This window comes from Pteropus vampyrus, unplaced genomic scaffold (genome assembly GCF_000151845.1).
Source record: "Pteropus vampyrus isolate Shadow unplaced genomic scaffold, Pvam_2.0 Scaffold92, whole genome shotgun sequence".
Taxonomy (NCBI): Eukaryota; Metazoa; Chordata; class Mammalia; order Chiroptera; family Pteropodidae; genus Pteropus; species Pteropus vampyrus.
In genome coordinates, this window is record NW_011888873.1 from 1565321 (window position 1) to 1583216 (window position 17896).

At 35.3% G+C, this 17896-nt stretch overlaps 1 protein-coding gene across 7 annotated transcripts in view; it reads left to right on the forward strand.

Moving 5' to 3' along the window:
• Positions 1-17548, forward strand: part of SORBS2 (sorbin and SH3 domain containing 2) — a 326962-nt gene extending 309414 nt beyond the window's left edge. For all 7 annotated transcript variants that reach the window (XM_011363988.2, XM_011363987.2, XM_011363991.2 and 4 more), the window contains 3 exons: positions 9658-9707; positions 13518-13624; positions 15328-17548. In XM_011363988.2, coding sequence (XP_011362290.1) covers positions 9658-9707; positions 13518-13624; positions 15328-15389 — 219 coding nt within the window. In that variant the 3' untranslated portion in view covers positions 15390-17548. The remainder of the gene's footprint in view (positions 1-9657; positions 9708-13517; positions 13625-15327) is intronic.
• Positions 17549-17896: the final 348 nt, after the last annotated feature.

Sequence of the window (17896 nt, forward strand, 5' to 3'; positions counted from 1 at the left end):
TCATTTTCTTCGGGAGATCGAATGTCTACACCTCTTCCCAGTTGTCTCCTTTCCTCCCCTCCCTTTCATTCTCCCTTGGCTTCTGTCTCTGACCTGGTCTCTACACTTTCTCAGCCTACTCAGTCCTACTCACCTCCTCTCCTCCCTAAACACTCTTATCAACAGGAGATAAATTCACCAAAATTAAAGGTAACTGCATCTTGAGTGTGGTTTATTGCATGTCTTTAAGCGAACTTAATTAATTATATATATAATTAATGTAAAGTTATGTAAAGACTGATTACTAACTTTTAACACCATCAGCACGGCCTCTCTCCAAAAAGTTGAAAGATATATTTGCATAGCAGCTATACCCATATTGAGGAGAAAACCTAACTAAAATTTGTATAAGAATAAAAAGTAACCATTAGATATTTTTTTACATTGAAGGTTAGCGTGAGAACCATCCAATTCAAAGGTGTCAGCATTGTGCCTGTCATCCTCTGTCACTTCCTAGTGGGCTCTTTGCGACCCATACTTCCCACCCGTGGGCAGGGGCAGCAAAGCCTGAGGGCAGGATGCTCTCTGGCATAGACTTTCTCGAGCCTTGTTCTCCCACAAAACCAAAGTAAATTAATGAGGATGCAGGAATGAGCTTCTTTGTAGCAGTTAACAAAGCATCTATCTCTGAGATTGGCAAGCTGACAGCTCTGCTGGCATTTAACTCCCCTAAGGATATCCTTTTTAAAGATTTTTAGCAAAACAAATGACTGGCCTTGGAAAAAGATTGAATGACAACCACAGCATAAAATCAATCCATCACGGAAAAGTTTTGCGTCTATGATCAGAATGATCCAAAATCTTTTCCTTTAGACAAAAGATGATAGACTTCAAATAATAACCCACCCTCACATTCAGTCTTTAAAACCTGAAAGGAGAGCCTCTGCCGAGAAGTGAAAAAGTGAAGATTCTGGTAGATCCAAATTTCTATTCTAGGAAGAACCAGCACCTGAGAAATGCCATTCAGACAATCTTTCAAACCCCCATCACGGTATCTATCCACCAAAATAGTCTGTCCATGTGAATTCATCTTACGTATGGAAGGAAGAATGTTTGAAACAATAGAATACGTTAAGACTAATTGCTCTTTGCCCTTTGAGGTTTTGGCTGGTGGGAAATAATCTAGAAATTTTTAAGATAATAGTAATACTTTACATAATGTCTAAGACTAAGAATTTGCCTTTTCCCCCTCTTTCTGTGGTTTTCTTTTTAAGGCCAAAGTATTTATCCCTTGCCTTTCCCTACTTTTTCTCCAGCCTTTTAGCTTAGTCAGTAAGTAAGAAAGTAACTTTATAATCGAATCTGGATTCTCTAATTTGGAGAAATGGAGGACTTACCATTGCAGTATCGAGAACAAAACCAAGCTCATCTCATGTACACTTTATATTTCAGTTGTTTGCAGAATGACATGAGAGAATGGAGGTGTTCGTGATAACGATGTTTTAAAAGAACACTTTAATAACTACATCAAATAACTAACTCCAGAAAAATGAAGTTGTTTTTCTCTATTTTATCTTACGGTTTGAGAGCACATGTTAATTTTTAATCAGCCACTGAGCTTTTTTGAAACCTTATAAATCTATATTTCTATTCATAGGGAGAATATAAGTCGACTGAAGTTATTAGTGCTTGTAAATATAAATACAAATTGAATCAACTACACATTTTAGACCATTATTATAGTTTAGCCCCACATCTGACACAGTAGCAAAACTGCTGACTCAAGTCCTTTAAGGCTTCCTATTTCTTCCATTTCAAGAATGTTAGAAGTATGCTCATTACAAAGAAAAGTAAGCTAGCCTCAACAGCAAAAAGAAAATAAAACTCTAATAATGTTTTAATAGAAATAATATAGTAGACATGAAATCATTACAACAATTTTATCAACCCCATCAACCATTGTTTTACTTAATCTATGTTAATTTAATGTCATTTTATTCTTTTAAAGCATTTTCTGAGACTGTAAGTTTGTCATATGCCATCCAAAATCTTCCATAAAAGTAAAATTTACCACCACTTTATAAATGACAGAAGACTGAAATGTACATATAAATTATGAGTTTGATATATCAATCAGAATCCAATATTTTCTCTAGCCTTTTGAGCATCTTTTTTTAATAAAGCCTTTTCATAGTAAAAATTTTCATAATAAAAATTATTGCAATCCTCAACTTTTTATAAGCTTAGCTTCCAGTTCCATCTGAGAGAATATTTTGGAAACGGGGCTTATAGTGTGTGGACTCAAGTTGCAATGGAAGCTCTTTATTAAGAGAGCGAAAGTCTCTTCCTAGGATTTCTTCCAATAAACTCCCATGAGAAAATCTCCTTACCTTAAAGTCATCCCATCAGCAGGTGATCCCCTTGAACATAGTTTCCAACATAAAATTAAGCCCTGATTCTTCCTAATATAGTCAAATGATCTTTGCAGCTGTTTATCCACATCGTTTCAACAGCTAAATGGTATTTTTCTCTTTGAGCCTTGATGTTTACAGACAATCTTCTCTGTATTAGTCAAGACTGGGGCAGCTAGATTGTCAGAAAACTCAAAATAATTATAAGTTAAAACAAGGTAGAAGTACATTTCTCTTATGCATAAATTTAAGGCATCCAGGGCTGGTTTGTGCTCTGGAGTTATTAGAGAACCCAGGAGATTCCATTTTATTTTGGCACAATATCGTCCTCAATGAGAGGCTTCTACTGTATGTTCCAAAGTGGCTGCACCAGCTCCAACAGTCCCTTCCTCATTCCAGCCAGCAGGAAGGAGAAAAGAGGAGAAGAGCTTATGCCTTCTCTCTTGCAGGCCACTTCCCATAAGTTGCACATCTCCCATCTCTCAGAACTTACCACATGAGCACATCTAAGTACAAAGAAGGCTGGGAAATTATTCAGAATGGTCACGTGCCTACCTAACATCCAGGATTCCACTACTGAGGATGGACAAAGAGGATGGGTATTGGAGACCACCAGGCCTTCTCTGCCACAACCCTAAAAGAAAAATGTCTAATGTATTTCATTCACTCCCAGAAACCGGATATTTGAGGTCAATCATTAATTATTATGAAAATTTTCTAAATGAGAGTTGAGAAAACCACACACTTTTTTTTAAAAGTCTTTTAATCCTGCTAAAATTTCTCATGAGCCAAATCAAATACTAGGAAATACTTTGCTAGATCTTGTCCACTTTTGAAAAGAAAACAAAGCATACTCACACACACAGAAGGTTAGCTTATTCACTGTCATATTCAAAATCTTACTTTGTAAGAATACCAAAATAGTCACACAGTGCTTGGAGTTAGGACAATATTCAATATTTAATTATATTTCATCATTTTCCCCAATAAAGCATATTTTCTTTTTATGTGTTTCATTAGAAAAATTTCCCCCAACAAAGACTGACACGTTCTATGAAATCTGATGGATATTAAGCAACACTTCCTTTTGTCTTACCTTGCATCTATTCAAATAAGCACAGAAAAAGCAGGTCAGGTCTGAGGGTATCTTGAACCCAATTGTTAAGTATTCTATTAAAGACATAAGTTTTCTTGTACAAGTTCTTAGCCATGTGCGTTGCATTCAAACACTTTCTCAGTGCTAACTTCCCTCTATAAATCTTTCTCTGCTCTGCCTGTGAGTTACGGATTAAAGCGGAACTGATGATTGTGGTGTGAAAAGTATGGGCAGCCCGAAGAGCAGTCTGCAGACTGTTACATTCTTCCCTCTTTGCTGTCATTCAGGAGTTTGGCATGCTGAGTGTGCACGAAAATCAAAATATGAAAGCTCCTCCTGAAGTCTGTAGAATGAGGATGAGAACTAACTAACTTCTTATGGCTTTTCCAGGCTGACTTAAAAAGCGAGATACTTGTCTTGGGTAAGCCTCCGCGTAGCCCAGTGACGGCTAGGAGATCCTGCAGCTCGCCAGTCAGAGGGCTCAGCGGTGCCCACAGGGTAGGGACGGACTGCCCCACCTTGAGCCAAGCTCCCGGCCCACACACATCCTCCTCAGTGGGCTGACTCTTCCTTACTTGTCCTTGCTGTGCTTTGCCAGTAACATAGGGCAAATGTACCCTTGAGATGAAGTGACTAACTGATGATGAGATACGAAACCAGATCAGCACAAAAATCCTACCCAAAGTGTTTGTGTAAGGTGCTTCCCTTTTATATGTGTGTGTAAGCTTCCCCAAATCCAAAAGGACATGACCAAATTCTCCATTAGACAAGTAAGGGTGTAGTGTATGTTGTCTTCTACGTCGTCTCATGCTTCTGTGCAAATGTTCTCTATAAATCACTGCTTTCCAGTCACTGTTTTTAGTGCAAAGAATAGAGCTGCCGCCAGTCTTATTCCGAATTACACACTTATGGTAATGTTTGCTTCTACGTCATTCAGCTTATTTGGATTTTTTAAAATCCATAAGCCTTGTTACAAATATCTTGTTACTCTGGCAATGTGTGCTACATTCACTCCATGACCCTTTTTAAGCCACTGCTGCTGCTCTGGACTCCAGGTTACTCCTTTCTCTTGGCAGCCTTGATTGAACTTAAATTACTTTTCTCTTCAACTACTTAGTTCTATAGCATCTACAGCACTTTAAAATAAATGCATTCTAAATGGTACTATCAATTCTGAGGAAGGCAGCCAAGGAGTTTGGGAATTTTCATCTCTGCATAAGTCAGTTCTTTTACATTTCTATTTTGATGGACCTGGTTTAACCTTACGTGCTCTATTACAGGACTGTGGTTCTGCAACCTTTTAAGGGCTTGATTGCAAAAAGATTTCCTTTTCCGCTTTTTAAAACTGCAGACACTTCTCTGTGGTTATGTTATGTTTGTGCTTTTTGCTTTGTATTGTAAGACCTCGTTTTGTGTCTGAGGCAGAGATTTGTGTTGCCAAAGAGAAATGTTGATTTGAAGAGATTATAAGACTCCACAAAAGGACCTTCCAGAGCCAAAATAAAAAGAAAGCTTTTCCACAATTAATATGGCTCATTCACAAATTTCCCATGGGTCAATGAGATGGTATGCTTTGGGTCACCTTAAATGTTTTTCTTTACCCAATTTTTGCATTATGTATTTGTATATGTGTTTGTGTGGACATAAATATTCTATATTCTTAACATTTATGCAAAATTGTATTTTACCTTCATAATTTAAGAAAGAAAAATAAACCTATAAGCATAAACATGGTACTGTTTTAGAAGTTCATCAAATTCTAGTTGGCAAGTACAACTAACATTTTCTGGGGAAAAAATGACTTAAGAACTCTAGAACTGCTTATAATTCTTTGAAAGATTTTTCCCACATTAGTAGTTAAAGTAACAGTCAATCTTTTTAAAGAATTTATTTATAAATAAATATAAATGTAAAGTAAGAAATATTTAAGAATCTACCTAATCTTCTACAGAGATGCCTTTGCACAGATAAATATGTGGGTTTGGGACAAACTGTATCACCATCTGAGCAAGGAAAGTATATATCTTATTGATACCAGAGATTTTAGGATATTTCAAACCAGCTTCCTTTTTGATCAGTGGTTTGTGGTTTGGTTCTGGCTTTAAAAATTAGCGTGTGTTTAACACCTGTCTCATTTCTACCCATTTCGACAACATTAGGAAATAGCTACACTAAAAGAGGGCAAAGAAAATTGTTACACTGCCAAGAAAAAAGTAAATATTTAGGCTTCCATGAAAATAGCCTGATGCCTCTCACTGGATTTTCTAATTTTATTGTACTCTTAAGATTCATCGATAACAAAAGCATGATATAATTCTCACCCAAAACTTCCAGCACACTGTCTATCATCTGTTAACTTGAAAACCACTTTTATAAATTTACAGTTCACATGAGCCTCTCTGAATGTCACAAATGTATATTGTTTTATATTTATCACAAAACTGCTAAGAAGTTATGAGTAACTGGAGCCTAAATATTGATCCTTTATCAAGAATTTAAACATAAGAAGGGAAAGACACGATAAGAAAACGAGATGACTATCTATTCCACATTTCTCTGTGGTCTTTAAAATATCCTTTCAAAATGAATCCAGGCTGAAGGAACTTGGTCAAAGCTGTCCAAGGCATAAACTCTTAACATGTTGCTGCAGTACTCACCATTAGGTGGCGGTAGAGTGCAGATACATTACAGAGCTTTTCCTCAAGGTTTGTGCCCCTAGTTGTGACACCAGGAGAAAGGCAAAAAAGATGGTCTCCTAAGATAATTCACTTTAATATTCACACAGAACATAAACAGTTGCTTAAAAAGCAAAATAAAAATACTGATTTTAACCAGCTTAGGTCATCTATTTCATTACAGTAATCTTTCATGCAATAGAGAGTGCAAGTCAAAATTATAATTCATTACTTCTTTTTACTTAGTTGTGATATTAAGAAATTATCTTTGGGTTTTGGTTTACTGATCTGCAAAATGAAGTTAAGTAATTACTATTTTTTTTAAATGACTGAGACATTTGAGCATTAACTAGTAAGTGCAAGTTGTCATAGCTCTCTAACAAATGAATTAGATAAGGTTGATAATGGCACCTATACATAACAGAGGACATATGTCTGTGGAAATGGGGATTCTTTTGTGGATTCCCTGAGGGGGACAAGCAAGATCTTAATCATCATCTTATTAACTCCTTGATTTTAGAAATAAGGAAGCGTAGGTGCATATCCAAAGTTATACAGCAAATGCCAACACCAGAAAGACACAAATGTGCCTTTGCAAATACCTGTTAAAGCTACTTATTCCTCCATTGATCAAATACTTTAAAATACATTAGTTCAAATACTGCAATGTCATCATTCCTCAAAGCTGGTTCCTAGTTATAGGTTCACATGGAGATGATTCCTGTTAAAGACGGAACTTAGAAAAGTTCTAAAACTTACTGTTATTTTAGATACACAACTTCTCTGCTAATAAAAGCTGTGATAAATCCTGGCCTGAGTAAACAGTATAGAAAACTGGTGATTCAGAAAAATAAAAAACAAGAGAAGGGAGGATCCTTTTTAAATGACATGAAGGAAAAGACATATTGGGAAAGATAGGTGAAAGCAAGGCCATCCTGGCCGGTGCACCCAGGAACACAAGTTCTTAACACATAGAGGCCTATGGAATTAAGGGAGTCACATACTTCTGCAACAGCCCTTCATAATTGTCAAAGGGATGAGTCACTCAAATGATTTATGAAATGAGTTGAATTGAAGGAATTAAACCAGTAAAATTGTAATGATGATAACGAAAATGTGCTATACTAATTTTAAAAGCAGATTGTTTCATATTAATGAGAAATCTGATTTTTAAAGTTGTATTCACATTTCAACATAGGGGAGCAATGAAATTGCTTTTTCTAAGCCCCAGATGCCATGATGTAAAAGTCAAACTTTCACTCAACTGTAAAACATTGGAATGATTTAATGTGGAAATAAGCATGCCATGTTTAGAACATAATGAAATATACTTTACGAACATTTTCTCTTAAGACAAGAACACATAATATTTCTCATTTATAAGTTTGTTATGCACTAAAAATGGTTATGATAGTTTCTGTGAGAGAATAGTACCTATCTTGGTATATGATTTGAAATACAGCATTTAAATTGTTTTTTAAGTTACATTTTTATACACTGTATTTTTGAAAGATTAATGTGAGCATTTTCAATATCACATGCCTCAAATATACAATTTGACCAGAAATTTTACTTTTAGAAATGTATTCTAAGGAATGGTTCAAAAGAGGAAAATAGTTCTCTGTATAAAATATTTATAGCATTGTTATTTATGATAGTTAAAAAAGGCTGGACCAATCTTAACTTCAAAACAAAAAAGAGAAAAATGGTTAAGAGTATTTAAAATATGTATATGCATTTATGTAAGGGAGTATTATTTGCAGTGACTTAAAATGCGAATGAAGATTTTCTAGAAAATTATTATAAAATATTAATAGCAATTAATATACACATATCTTACGTCTGTATAAAAGTTATGTATATATATGATTAAATGAGAACTTGAAGAAATATAATAGCATATAGACTTATAAATGACATATTTGCTTCTTTTCATATATTTAAATTGATTTAATAACATGTTGAATTAAATGACCATAAAATGGTTGAAAATGGCATAATCATTTTTACAATAGTATATTTTATCATTTTAATAATAGATATATTATTAGTAATTTTGTGTTGATTTATAGGAGTAAAGTATTGTACTCTCTTAAGTAATACATGTGTCCAATCAATTTTATCCATTCTTTAGTCTTAAGTTTATATATTCCATGCACAGACTATTGAGTGAAATTTCTAAGAATACTGTTAGTAAACACTTTTAATTAATACAGTCAAAGCTTAAAGTTTTTAGTAATATAAGTACTTAGTCTTCTTACGCTAGATAGACAGCTTGGGTGGGAAAGGAGTAGATGAAGAATTTAGGAAAGGAGCAGATTATAGACCCATAGACTGAAAGGAACCACAGAGTCCCCCATCCATTCTTGGGCTAGTATGGTCTCTATGAACAATTTGCAGGGGAAATTCCCAGCCTGTCAGTAATCCACTCAAAACTCTGGGATCCAGGAGTTAGTCCTGATGTCTTAAGGCCATGGACCTAATGACTAATTCAGTAGTCAGCAAGTAGTCACTTTTATAATTGCCATTCAAAGTCTGATTTATCTCATTTTACCATGTAGCCATCATTTAGAAGAGAATCCTTTTGAAATGCATTGTGAATGAATTATAATTTTTGTCCCCCTAAAAGGTAGCATTTAGGTAGTGGGTATAAAGGACATCGACTTTACATATTCAACTAGCATGTTAATTTTCATCATTGCAATATTTTTGTGGATATATGGGATGCTAAGGCTTGTCATTTCCAATATTATAAGTATCTATTACAGATACTGGTCTTGATGCTTAGTTTAAAAAGAAAGGAAACTCTTTTGAGAGTTCAGTGCACTGGGAATTTCTACCAATATTTCTCTTCTAAGGTAAAATGTTACATGTTACCTGGATATTGTTCGTTGCATTCTATTTAAAGTTCTCTGTTTTCTCTTTTTAAAAATGCATGTGTTTTCCCCACACTGAGAACAGAGAGTGTTAATTCAAATGTAGCATGGGATGTCTGCCTATCAATATTTTCATCTGTACCATATGTGAAAATGTTGTCTGTGAAGAAAAAGTACATTAGAATGAATGCGGATACTTTGCTGTTAGATTGAATGTGGTTTATTTTCTGCTTGTTTGAGAAAACGCTGAAGAATAAGGTTGTATGAGGGTGTCCAGACTTCTCGTTCTAGTGGTTTGGTGTCTATGTTTTTGCCATATTCCTGGCCTTTGAAAAATCAATGAGACTAAACCCTGATGTTTCCTTAAAGCTTGAGCAGACTAGATTGTACATATGTTCAAAGCATTTGAACCTTGGTTATTTTGAATTAATTTAAAGCACTCTTCAAAATATTTTAATTACTGATCCTGCAGAAACCCTTTATTTGTTTTTTTTAATTCCTCTCGGTTTTTTACAACAGGAAATATCAAATGTCAGGAAAAGTACCATGCCATTACCCAAATTATCTTTTAATTAGTACCAGTTTAAACATTGATTACATTGAAAATCATTTCATTTCAGCCACAGCGTCCTGTGTTCACTCATGAAAACATTCAAGGTGGGGGGGAACCGTAAGTATTCTTCTTATCTTCTAAATTCAAGACTAACCTTGACCCACAAAATGGACGACTGATGTACCAAAATAGAGAGGATGGTACAATTTTGTAAGTGAAAGAGATCAAAGTAGCTAACATGAAACCTCCTAGATTAAGAACAATTGCCATAATCTCCATCTTTTATAATGGAGAGAGAGCAGAAGCTAATTTTAAAAAGAAACCCATGATTTTGCAGAGAGGACTTTGATTTATGCATTAGAAAAAGCTTCCAATGCTGCAGTGATTCCTAAGATTTATGAATCTGTCTCCTTCTCTGTTCTACTCACCATGTAGATTCCAAGAACTACAGCTTTATAGACATGGAAAATGTTCTAACATTGTTTTTGTACATATTTGGAGAGCAGGAGAATGTAACAGTAGACCTAACGTGATAAATTGGTGACAATTCCGAAGTTACATTCTGAGAAGAGTCTCTGGAAATGACAGTATTAAAACATTTGCTGTTGTTCATTTAAATGCCTTTTCACACTTTCAAATTCCCTCTCCTTGCTGATACGTAAAAAGTCAAGTCTTTAAGACTCTCATATTTTGTGTGTCTTTTTCTGCTTCATTTTTCCCATAAGAGATGTTCAGAGCTGGTATACTACCTATTGGCTCCTGCCTATTCTGTGTGTCAGGAGCTAGACCACTGGGAAGGGGCATGTACAGAATTGAACTTCGTCCAGTGTACCTGAGCACAAGCAAGCAGTAAGCCTCCAGCCCACTGCCCAATCTCTGTTCTCCTGGAGCAGAGCCAGTCGGCAGGGCCTGGTGTGTGGCCAGGTGCCTTCATCACCATCCATTCCTTCCTCACTTCTCACAGACCCGGCACTTTGCTAAAAGCATGCCCTTTAGAAATCATCTCTCATCTGAGACATTCTCACCGAGTATAGCCAGAAGGTTTTCTTGTTAAGAAAAAGACTAGAAAAGAACGTATTAGAAATAACAATCATTTAAAATGTCATCTAACTGGAAAATTTTTAAATATGACCAGTAATTCTAGTTTCAGTTTGTTTCCTTATTTACACAAAAGATGATGGGATCATATCACAAAAAATAAATTCTAGGCCTGTTTAGCTTCATTGCATTATCGACACTTTATATTAGCAGCTTTTAAGGATTCTATGAATTAATAGATGTTTTATGTTGCACTGTTTCATGTAATATGGAGTTAATACTTTCGATCCAGGTCATATGAGTGTTTATGAAACCACAAAGCTTACAGGTGGGAGAAGGCACATTTTCACAGTCCTGCTTTGGACATTACAAAATATTCTTTATTAAATTTCTGTTTAATTACAACCCCGAATAGTGGGACAAAGGGATGTCGCTTGATCTTTTTTATTAAAAAAAAAAAAAAGATTTTAAGTGAAAATAGGGATAATGTTATAATGTCACTACAATTCAGAACTGTGGTAAAATATATTAGAGAAAAAGCTGCAAGTTAGAGAGAAAGCTCCAAGTTTGGCTGAGCATTCCCTATGTAAAAGACAAATTTCTTTTGAGGCATCCTGACCCCACCACCATCATTCATCTCACCAACACATCTTTCAAAATAGCATTTTTTAAATTGTAATTCAACTGCATTTCTTGTCGTGCAACACTGATTTCGAAAGCTGACAGAGGCAGGAAGATTTCCAGAAGTTTGTTTATGTTTCCATGAAACTCCCAATTAAAAAAAAAAATTTTTTTTAATTTTTTTTTGTAGTCCAACTAAACTACAATGGTAAGTAATTTTGACAAGCATGCTGGCTTTTTCATACCAAAATGAAGTAGGAGTTCATGCCAGTTTTGGTTTTTTTAGCTCTTGGGACCTTGAGATTCTTCAAGCAGCTGGAGTTTGTGGCCTTAAGAGGCCTGTCTCTGAACGTGGTTGGAGTCATGCCTGGGTGAAAGCCGAAGCCTGAAAAGCTCAATCACAGAATGTGATCTATATCCATTGAATTAGCAGCCCAGGAATGAATGACTATCTCCCTCAAATGTGAAACTGGAAAGGAACTATATTGAAATCAACTTTCCCCATGAATATACAAAAGATACCATCCCTTCACCTAAAAGTCTTCAAAGTCAAATCCTTAAAGCAAACAAAATAATTTGAAGACTCCCACCAGGGCTGGCTCCATGCAAACACCCAAACTAAGTAACGCAGGAGTTCTGTACCTCCTTGTCTTTTTCAGCGCTGCTCTGAGATTATGGCTACCTTTCTCCTTCCTCTGTACAACCAGAATCATCTCTCAACAAAAGACCTCTGAGGCCCAATCTTAAGAGTACAAGTGGCTGAAAAGATTTATTAGGAGGACAAAATATTAATAGGGGAAGAAATCTCTAGTGTTAGAATTTCGGGTTTTGGTACCAGCCCAGGGAAGGTAATGTTTTCTAGGAAGGGTGTTGGGCATCACATCTCTTCCCATACACCTCCATGGAAGCCAACTCTGTCCAGGTGCCCCAACCTCAAAAAGTTCAGACAGAGAGGAAAGCTAAGGGAACCATGTTCCTGATTTATGATGTGATGCTTGGGTTCAAGTGATGGAATAGTTTTGTTCTACCAAAACACAACTTTCTGACTGAATGAAGTAATTAGAAATAACTCATTCTTGTTCTTGAGCAGAATTCAATATTGTCAACTTTTTAAAGTTGGCTTTAAAGAATCCAAAGTGCCTTGAAATGTGGTTCCTATTTTCTTGCATTGGCAGAGTTAACATAACTGTTATGAAGAGCAGCAGAAACAAATTCACTGATTTTTAAAACTCCTCCTCACAATATTGGTAATATTTTAATAGCACTATGAAGTTTTCATCTTAACTGCATAGCTCATGCTTCCTGACCTCCTCAGCTACTAGAATCTGTGCCTTCACTTTCCAAAATGTCGGTCCATGTTAATATGTATTAAAATACAAGCTATTTTATTACCACAAATTCAATGTCTGAATTCGTTGTCGATTAATGTCAACAAAATATATATTCCCAAAGAATTCAGACAAGGAAGGAAACTGGTAGCATTCTATCAATAATTCTTTTTTATATGCAATTATGTCAAGAGAGTTTTTATATCAAACACAATTTCTCAGGGACCCATTTTAAAAAAGAATTGATATCTATAATCTACTGTTTCAGATTAGGTCAGTGATAATTGAGCATAGAATACATGCACCTGATTTCATAAGTGAATTACATCAAGTTTTCAAATTCTAAATTCTCAGTAAACACGGATTCAAACTATGAAGCTAAACTACTTTAAAGAATTACTCCTGGTGAAAAAAAAATAACCTTTTTCATAGTAATTCTCACATAATGATTTAGAAGACACATGTCTGAGACATTTTGTACATCTCAGTTTAGAATCATTTGAAAATTCAGCTCTCAAGCTGCAATTATTTCCTTCTGATTATGGCCAGCTAAAACTATAATCCCATGTTTTTGCATAGGAGTAATGCACCTAGCATTTCTTTCATATTCTGTGCTTTTATTTAATGTCTGCATGATAGATGGACAATTAAAAGGCAGGTCTGATTTATAATGTTAACATGTTTTAATCCAATGCATGGATGTATGATCTTCCATGAATATTCCTCATTGTGAGCTTTGAAATGCTAATAGAGTAATTTAATTCCCACGAGACTCTAAATATTTCTATTTACTTTCCATGCTTACCAAAGACTTATATTACCTAATTATAATATGTTAATAAGAATAGAAATATTGGAAGTAAAATTAATAGAGTATATTTTCTATAGCTTCACAAAGTTATAAAGATTTTTTTTCAAACATCCATTTGTTCTGTTTAAGGTTTCAGGCTCTGTATAACTATACTCCTAGGAATGAAGATGAGCTGGAGCTCAGAGAAAGTGATGTCATTGATGTGATGGAAAAATGTGATGACGGATGGTTTGTGGGTATGTGTACATTTCCTTTCAGACACATTTAGCCATTTTAAATGTGCTTGTGTTTGTTCATTTGCTTGATGTGATAGTTAAGCTTTCTTTGATTTCATTGTGGCTTTGATCTTTCATACATTCATATGCACTGTGTATTCTCAAGACAATTGTATTTTTAATATAGTTTAGTATTGACTCCTTCAGGTATATGTAAGTTTCTGCTAGTTTTATTTCCAGTTCAACTGTTCTTTAAATAGCACCAACCAGGAAAGACTGAGATCTAAGAACAAAAACAATAAATGTCCTCTAGATGAGAAGAAATATTAATACGCTGTTCAGTGGAGAATGTCAGTTGTCAGCAGTGAGGATCTAATTTGAGAAAATGAAGTGAAGTGAACAATTCACCCATTTACTCAGTCTGCTGTAGGTACCCTGACAGTCCAATGATTTGCCTTAGCTTAATTTGTGGTAGAAATAGAGAGAAGTTCCATTCTGACCACTTAAAAAACAATCCTATTCTTACTATCTTAAAAGAAGACTAGAGATTTCTTGAAAGAACGTTTATAAACAAGAGTATCATATACCAGGACAGAGAGGAAAGGGGTAGAAAGTAATAAAGGGGTAGAAAGTAATAGGAGGATGGAGGAGACAGAAGATGAGGAAATGAAGGCTGTGTATGGACAGGCAATCAGTGGGGAAATATTAAAAGAACAACCACCACATTTGCAGTCACAAGGTTCTGCCTCTGTTTCCATTAATTCCCCACTTAGAAGAAAAGTAAAATGGCTCACCTACACAAAGAAAAAGAAAAGCCGTCATCAAATCAGACAATAAGTTGCAGAGCATAAATGAGAAACAGAACTCAGAGACCTTGTTCACTCTATTTGATCTAGAAATCCTGAGGAAGAATTTACTACACCAACTTTCGTGAAAAATTTCTAAGGAATTATGTCATTCGAAATCAAAAGCGATCATAATAATGGCCATTGTGCATTTGGTTTCGCTCACACTAGAAAATATACCTGATAATAGAAGCCCATCCACAGATAGGGGTTTATCTTTTTTTCTATAGTGACTTTGTAAATTGTTCAAATTTTCTATTTTATCGGAGACTCTGGCAGTGCTATTTGTAAATGCATCATGTGACATTCAGCATGATCTTCTATGAGATAATAAAACTGGATAGTACAATGATCCCAATAATGCCTTCGTGTTACACCCATGTTGAGATGGGACCGACCTCTTGATCACTGCCCTTGTGCTTTTTCCAGTCCGTTATATCACACTGCCGGCCTCACCTTTATTTAGAAGATTTTACTTGAAAATGTAGCCCCCCAGATGTTTTTCCTAATCCATTCTTTATCCTTGTCTAGCAGCCTTGATGATGGAGCATGATTATTCTTAAGCATCATTCTACTTTAAAAAGCTACCTCCTCAGCAGGATCGCTTTTCCCTTCAGTTCGAGAGGCTGAGCTTTTCTCTTTAGCCTGGTGCAATGAAAGCACAGCATTTACGCCTAAGAGGCAATGAATGCATCAGGCGGTACAGACAAACCGCTTACTTTGTCTTCCTAACATCTTGAAGTGAGTTTTCTTCTTTTCCAAACCCTGCGGGGCGTGCTCTCTTAGCGAAGCCTTGGAAATAAAGAGTTTTCAAGCCCACATATATGAACTGATATTTCTCTGTTTTACTCCCCTTTCATTTATTGTCTCTATTTTCAGGAACCTCAAGAAGAACCAAATTCTTTGGTACTTTTCCCGGAAACTATGTCAAGAGGCTGTGAATCACTCTCCTTCCTATTTATGCTGCAAACGACAAGGCATGACAGCAGGAGGCCTGCGGGAACCTTTCAGGCAAGTTATGCTACAACTGCCCTTACTCCGTCTGCTGTAGGTACCCTGACAGTCCAAGTTATGCTACAACTGCTTAACTTGCTTGAAAGGTTCCCACAGGCCTCCTGCTGTCATGCCTTGTCGTTTCCAAAGGAAGTCACCCACCATCACCATCTCCACCTGCCACCGAACCACCAGCAACGTAGCGGTAGCCTCCACACCTTGGGGAAATTGGCAGACTTGCTTCTATGTGAAAGTGCATATTCCTACTTTTTCTGCTCGAAGCTGAAAAGTCTATATGTTGGGATCGGAAAGAAAGTCATCATACTTAAAAAGGGTTAAATATTTGAAGCAAAAAATGAAAGTGTTTCATCTGGTCCACTTTGGAAGCTGTCCTCCCTTCTGGCAACCAGAAAATGGTTTATTACTAGAAGCTGTGGTGTGCATTTTCACATTCTTAGCTTGGCAGTATATTTTCCTCTCATGCGCTGCCTGCTGTCCTGATTGACGCAATATGACAACCGTACTTCAGCTATCGTTTGCCTGCACTTATATGTTGTGATATGCACAGTGATTCCAGAATCTAAAGCGACAGTAGGAAAGTTAATTTGGATGTGTGTGATTTTGTTGATTGAATGTGAGTTTTCAAACAGGAGTCTTTTCCTGCAATTCTTTTGTATTTTTTAGAAGTGCAAACAGTAAGCGAATAAGAGCTTTTGATAATAATCATGAGAATATAAGAGGTTTAGCTAGACTACAAAAAAAATATTGTGTTGTAAAATTGCATTGCTATTTTATATTAAAATATAATAATCAGCATCTTGAACAATGAGCTCTTAGTGTTTTATTTATCTGATAAAATTTAAATAAAAGCAGTGTTAGTGAGAGGTGCAAAGATTTTTAATATAGACACTTGAAAGTATCCGTAAGCAATACTCTTAGGTAAGTTTTCACTGTGTGTACACATATACATTTGCGATTGTATGAGAATAGGCAATCCATATGATATGTTGTACAGTTTATGGAAATGTAAAAGAATCTCACATGTTATTTTATAGAAATAGAGTACTTTAGAAGCATCACAAGTATTAAGGCTGGTTTTAGCAAGGATTATGATCAATACAATTATTTTTACTATGATAATTATTTTTCTTCTATGGAACTCAGAATCCTGGCTACATTTGAGGACAGGAATATGTTGAGCCTGATTTTCCTGGTGTGTGTAAAATATTTCCTCGAAATACATTAGGCAATTTTTAGAGGCAATGTTAAATCATTCAGGTTATATTTTCTGCCCTGAAGTAGAAATTTACAAAATGATATTGGAGCCTGAAAGATTTAATGTGGTTGACAGTGCCTGAATTACACATACCCTGAGAACTAGCTTTGTATTTCTTATGACTTTGCTTAAGAACTATTCATATTTGGATCTTGAGCATCTTATAGATAAAAATTTTTATGGCATTTCTTCTGTGGACAGTGATTGATCTTTTCACAATGTACGTAGATTCTAGAATTTTGTACATACGTTTGCTCTTTTTTGTACAGACTACCTAGGTGTTGAGAAAACAAGGGAATTTTCTAATTTGGTCATTATCCTTCACTTAAACTAAGCTAAATATTATCCTTTATATATCCCATAGATCATAAGCACGCCTTGATAGTGTGATTCTATAAGATAGCATTTATGCAAAAGTTTATGAACTTAAAAATCTTAGCAGCCAAACCGAAATGTATATAAATATCAATTCAAAAGGAATTTCATTAGGAAGAAAGTAAAGAAACATCTTCGAGTAGCCTAACTTGATTACTGTCAAGTTCATGACCAGCTTTATACGTTAAAAGCTTTGGGTTTGAAATTAGGTCAACTGCATGCAGCTTTGCTGATAAATGAATAATAATCTTTGATGCCATTTATGAAAAAATACTTCAATATCTGTTGCCTGTCATATTTAAGAAAAAAATTACTGTTTCTACTCTCTGTATCTGATTTTAAAAGGAAAAAAATATTCATACCTGGCTTTCAAAGTAATTGACTTTGAATTCTTACAAGCAAAGGTCATTGTGTTTTTCTTGAATAGAGATCTAATAAATTTTTCTTGGAAGTACACTTCTGTTTTTCTTTTTGACATGTATTCTTAAGTGAATTGTGTATTTTATCCCAATTTGTTAGATAAACTAAGAGAAAATGCATTTGCTCTGTGTTCTCTTAACACACAAATGGAGAAAAGATGTATCTTCATCAGCTCAGAGAAGAAATATTTTTCAACCCACTGCCAAAGCTCACTCACTAAATACATTTGGCTAAAAATTGTTCTTCAGCTAAAACAACACATTTTAAAATATTTCTGCCTCATAAACAGCTATTTTTTCCCAAGGAGAGATTAACTACAAGGTGTAAACACTTTCCCGATTCGACTATCTTAAATTTAAAATCCTTGCCCTAAAAAGTCTTATC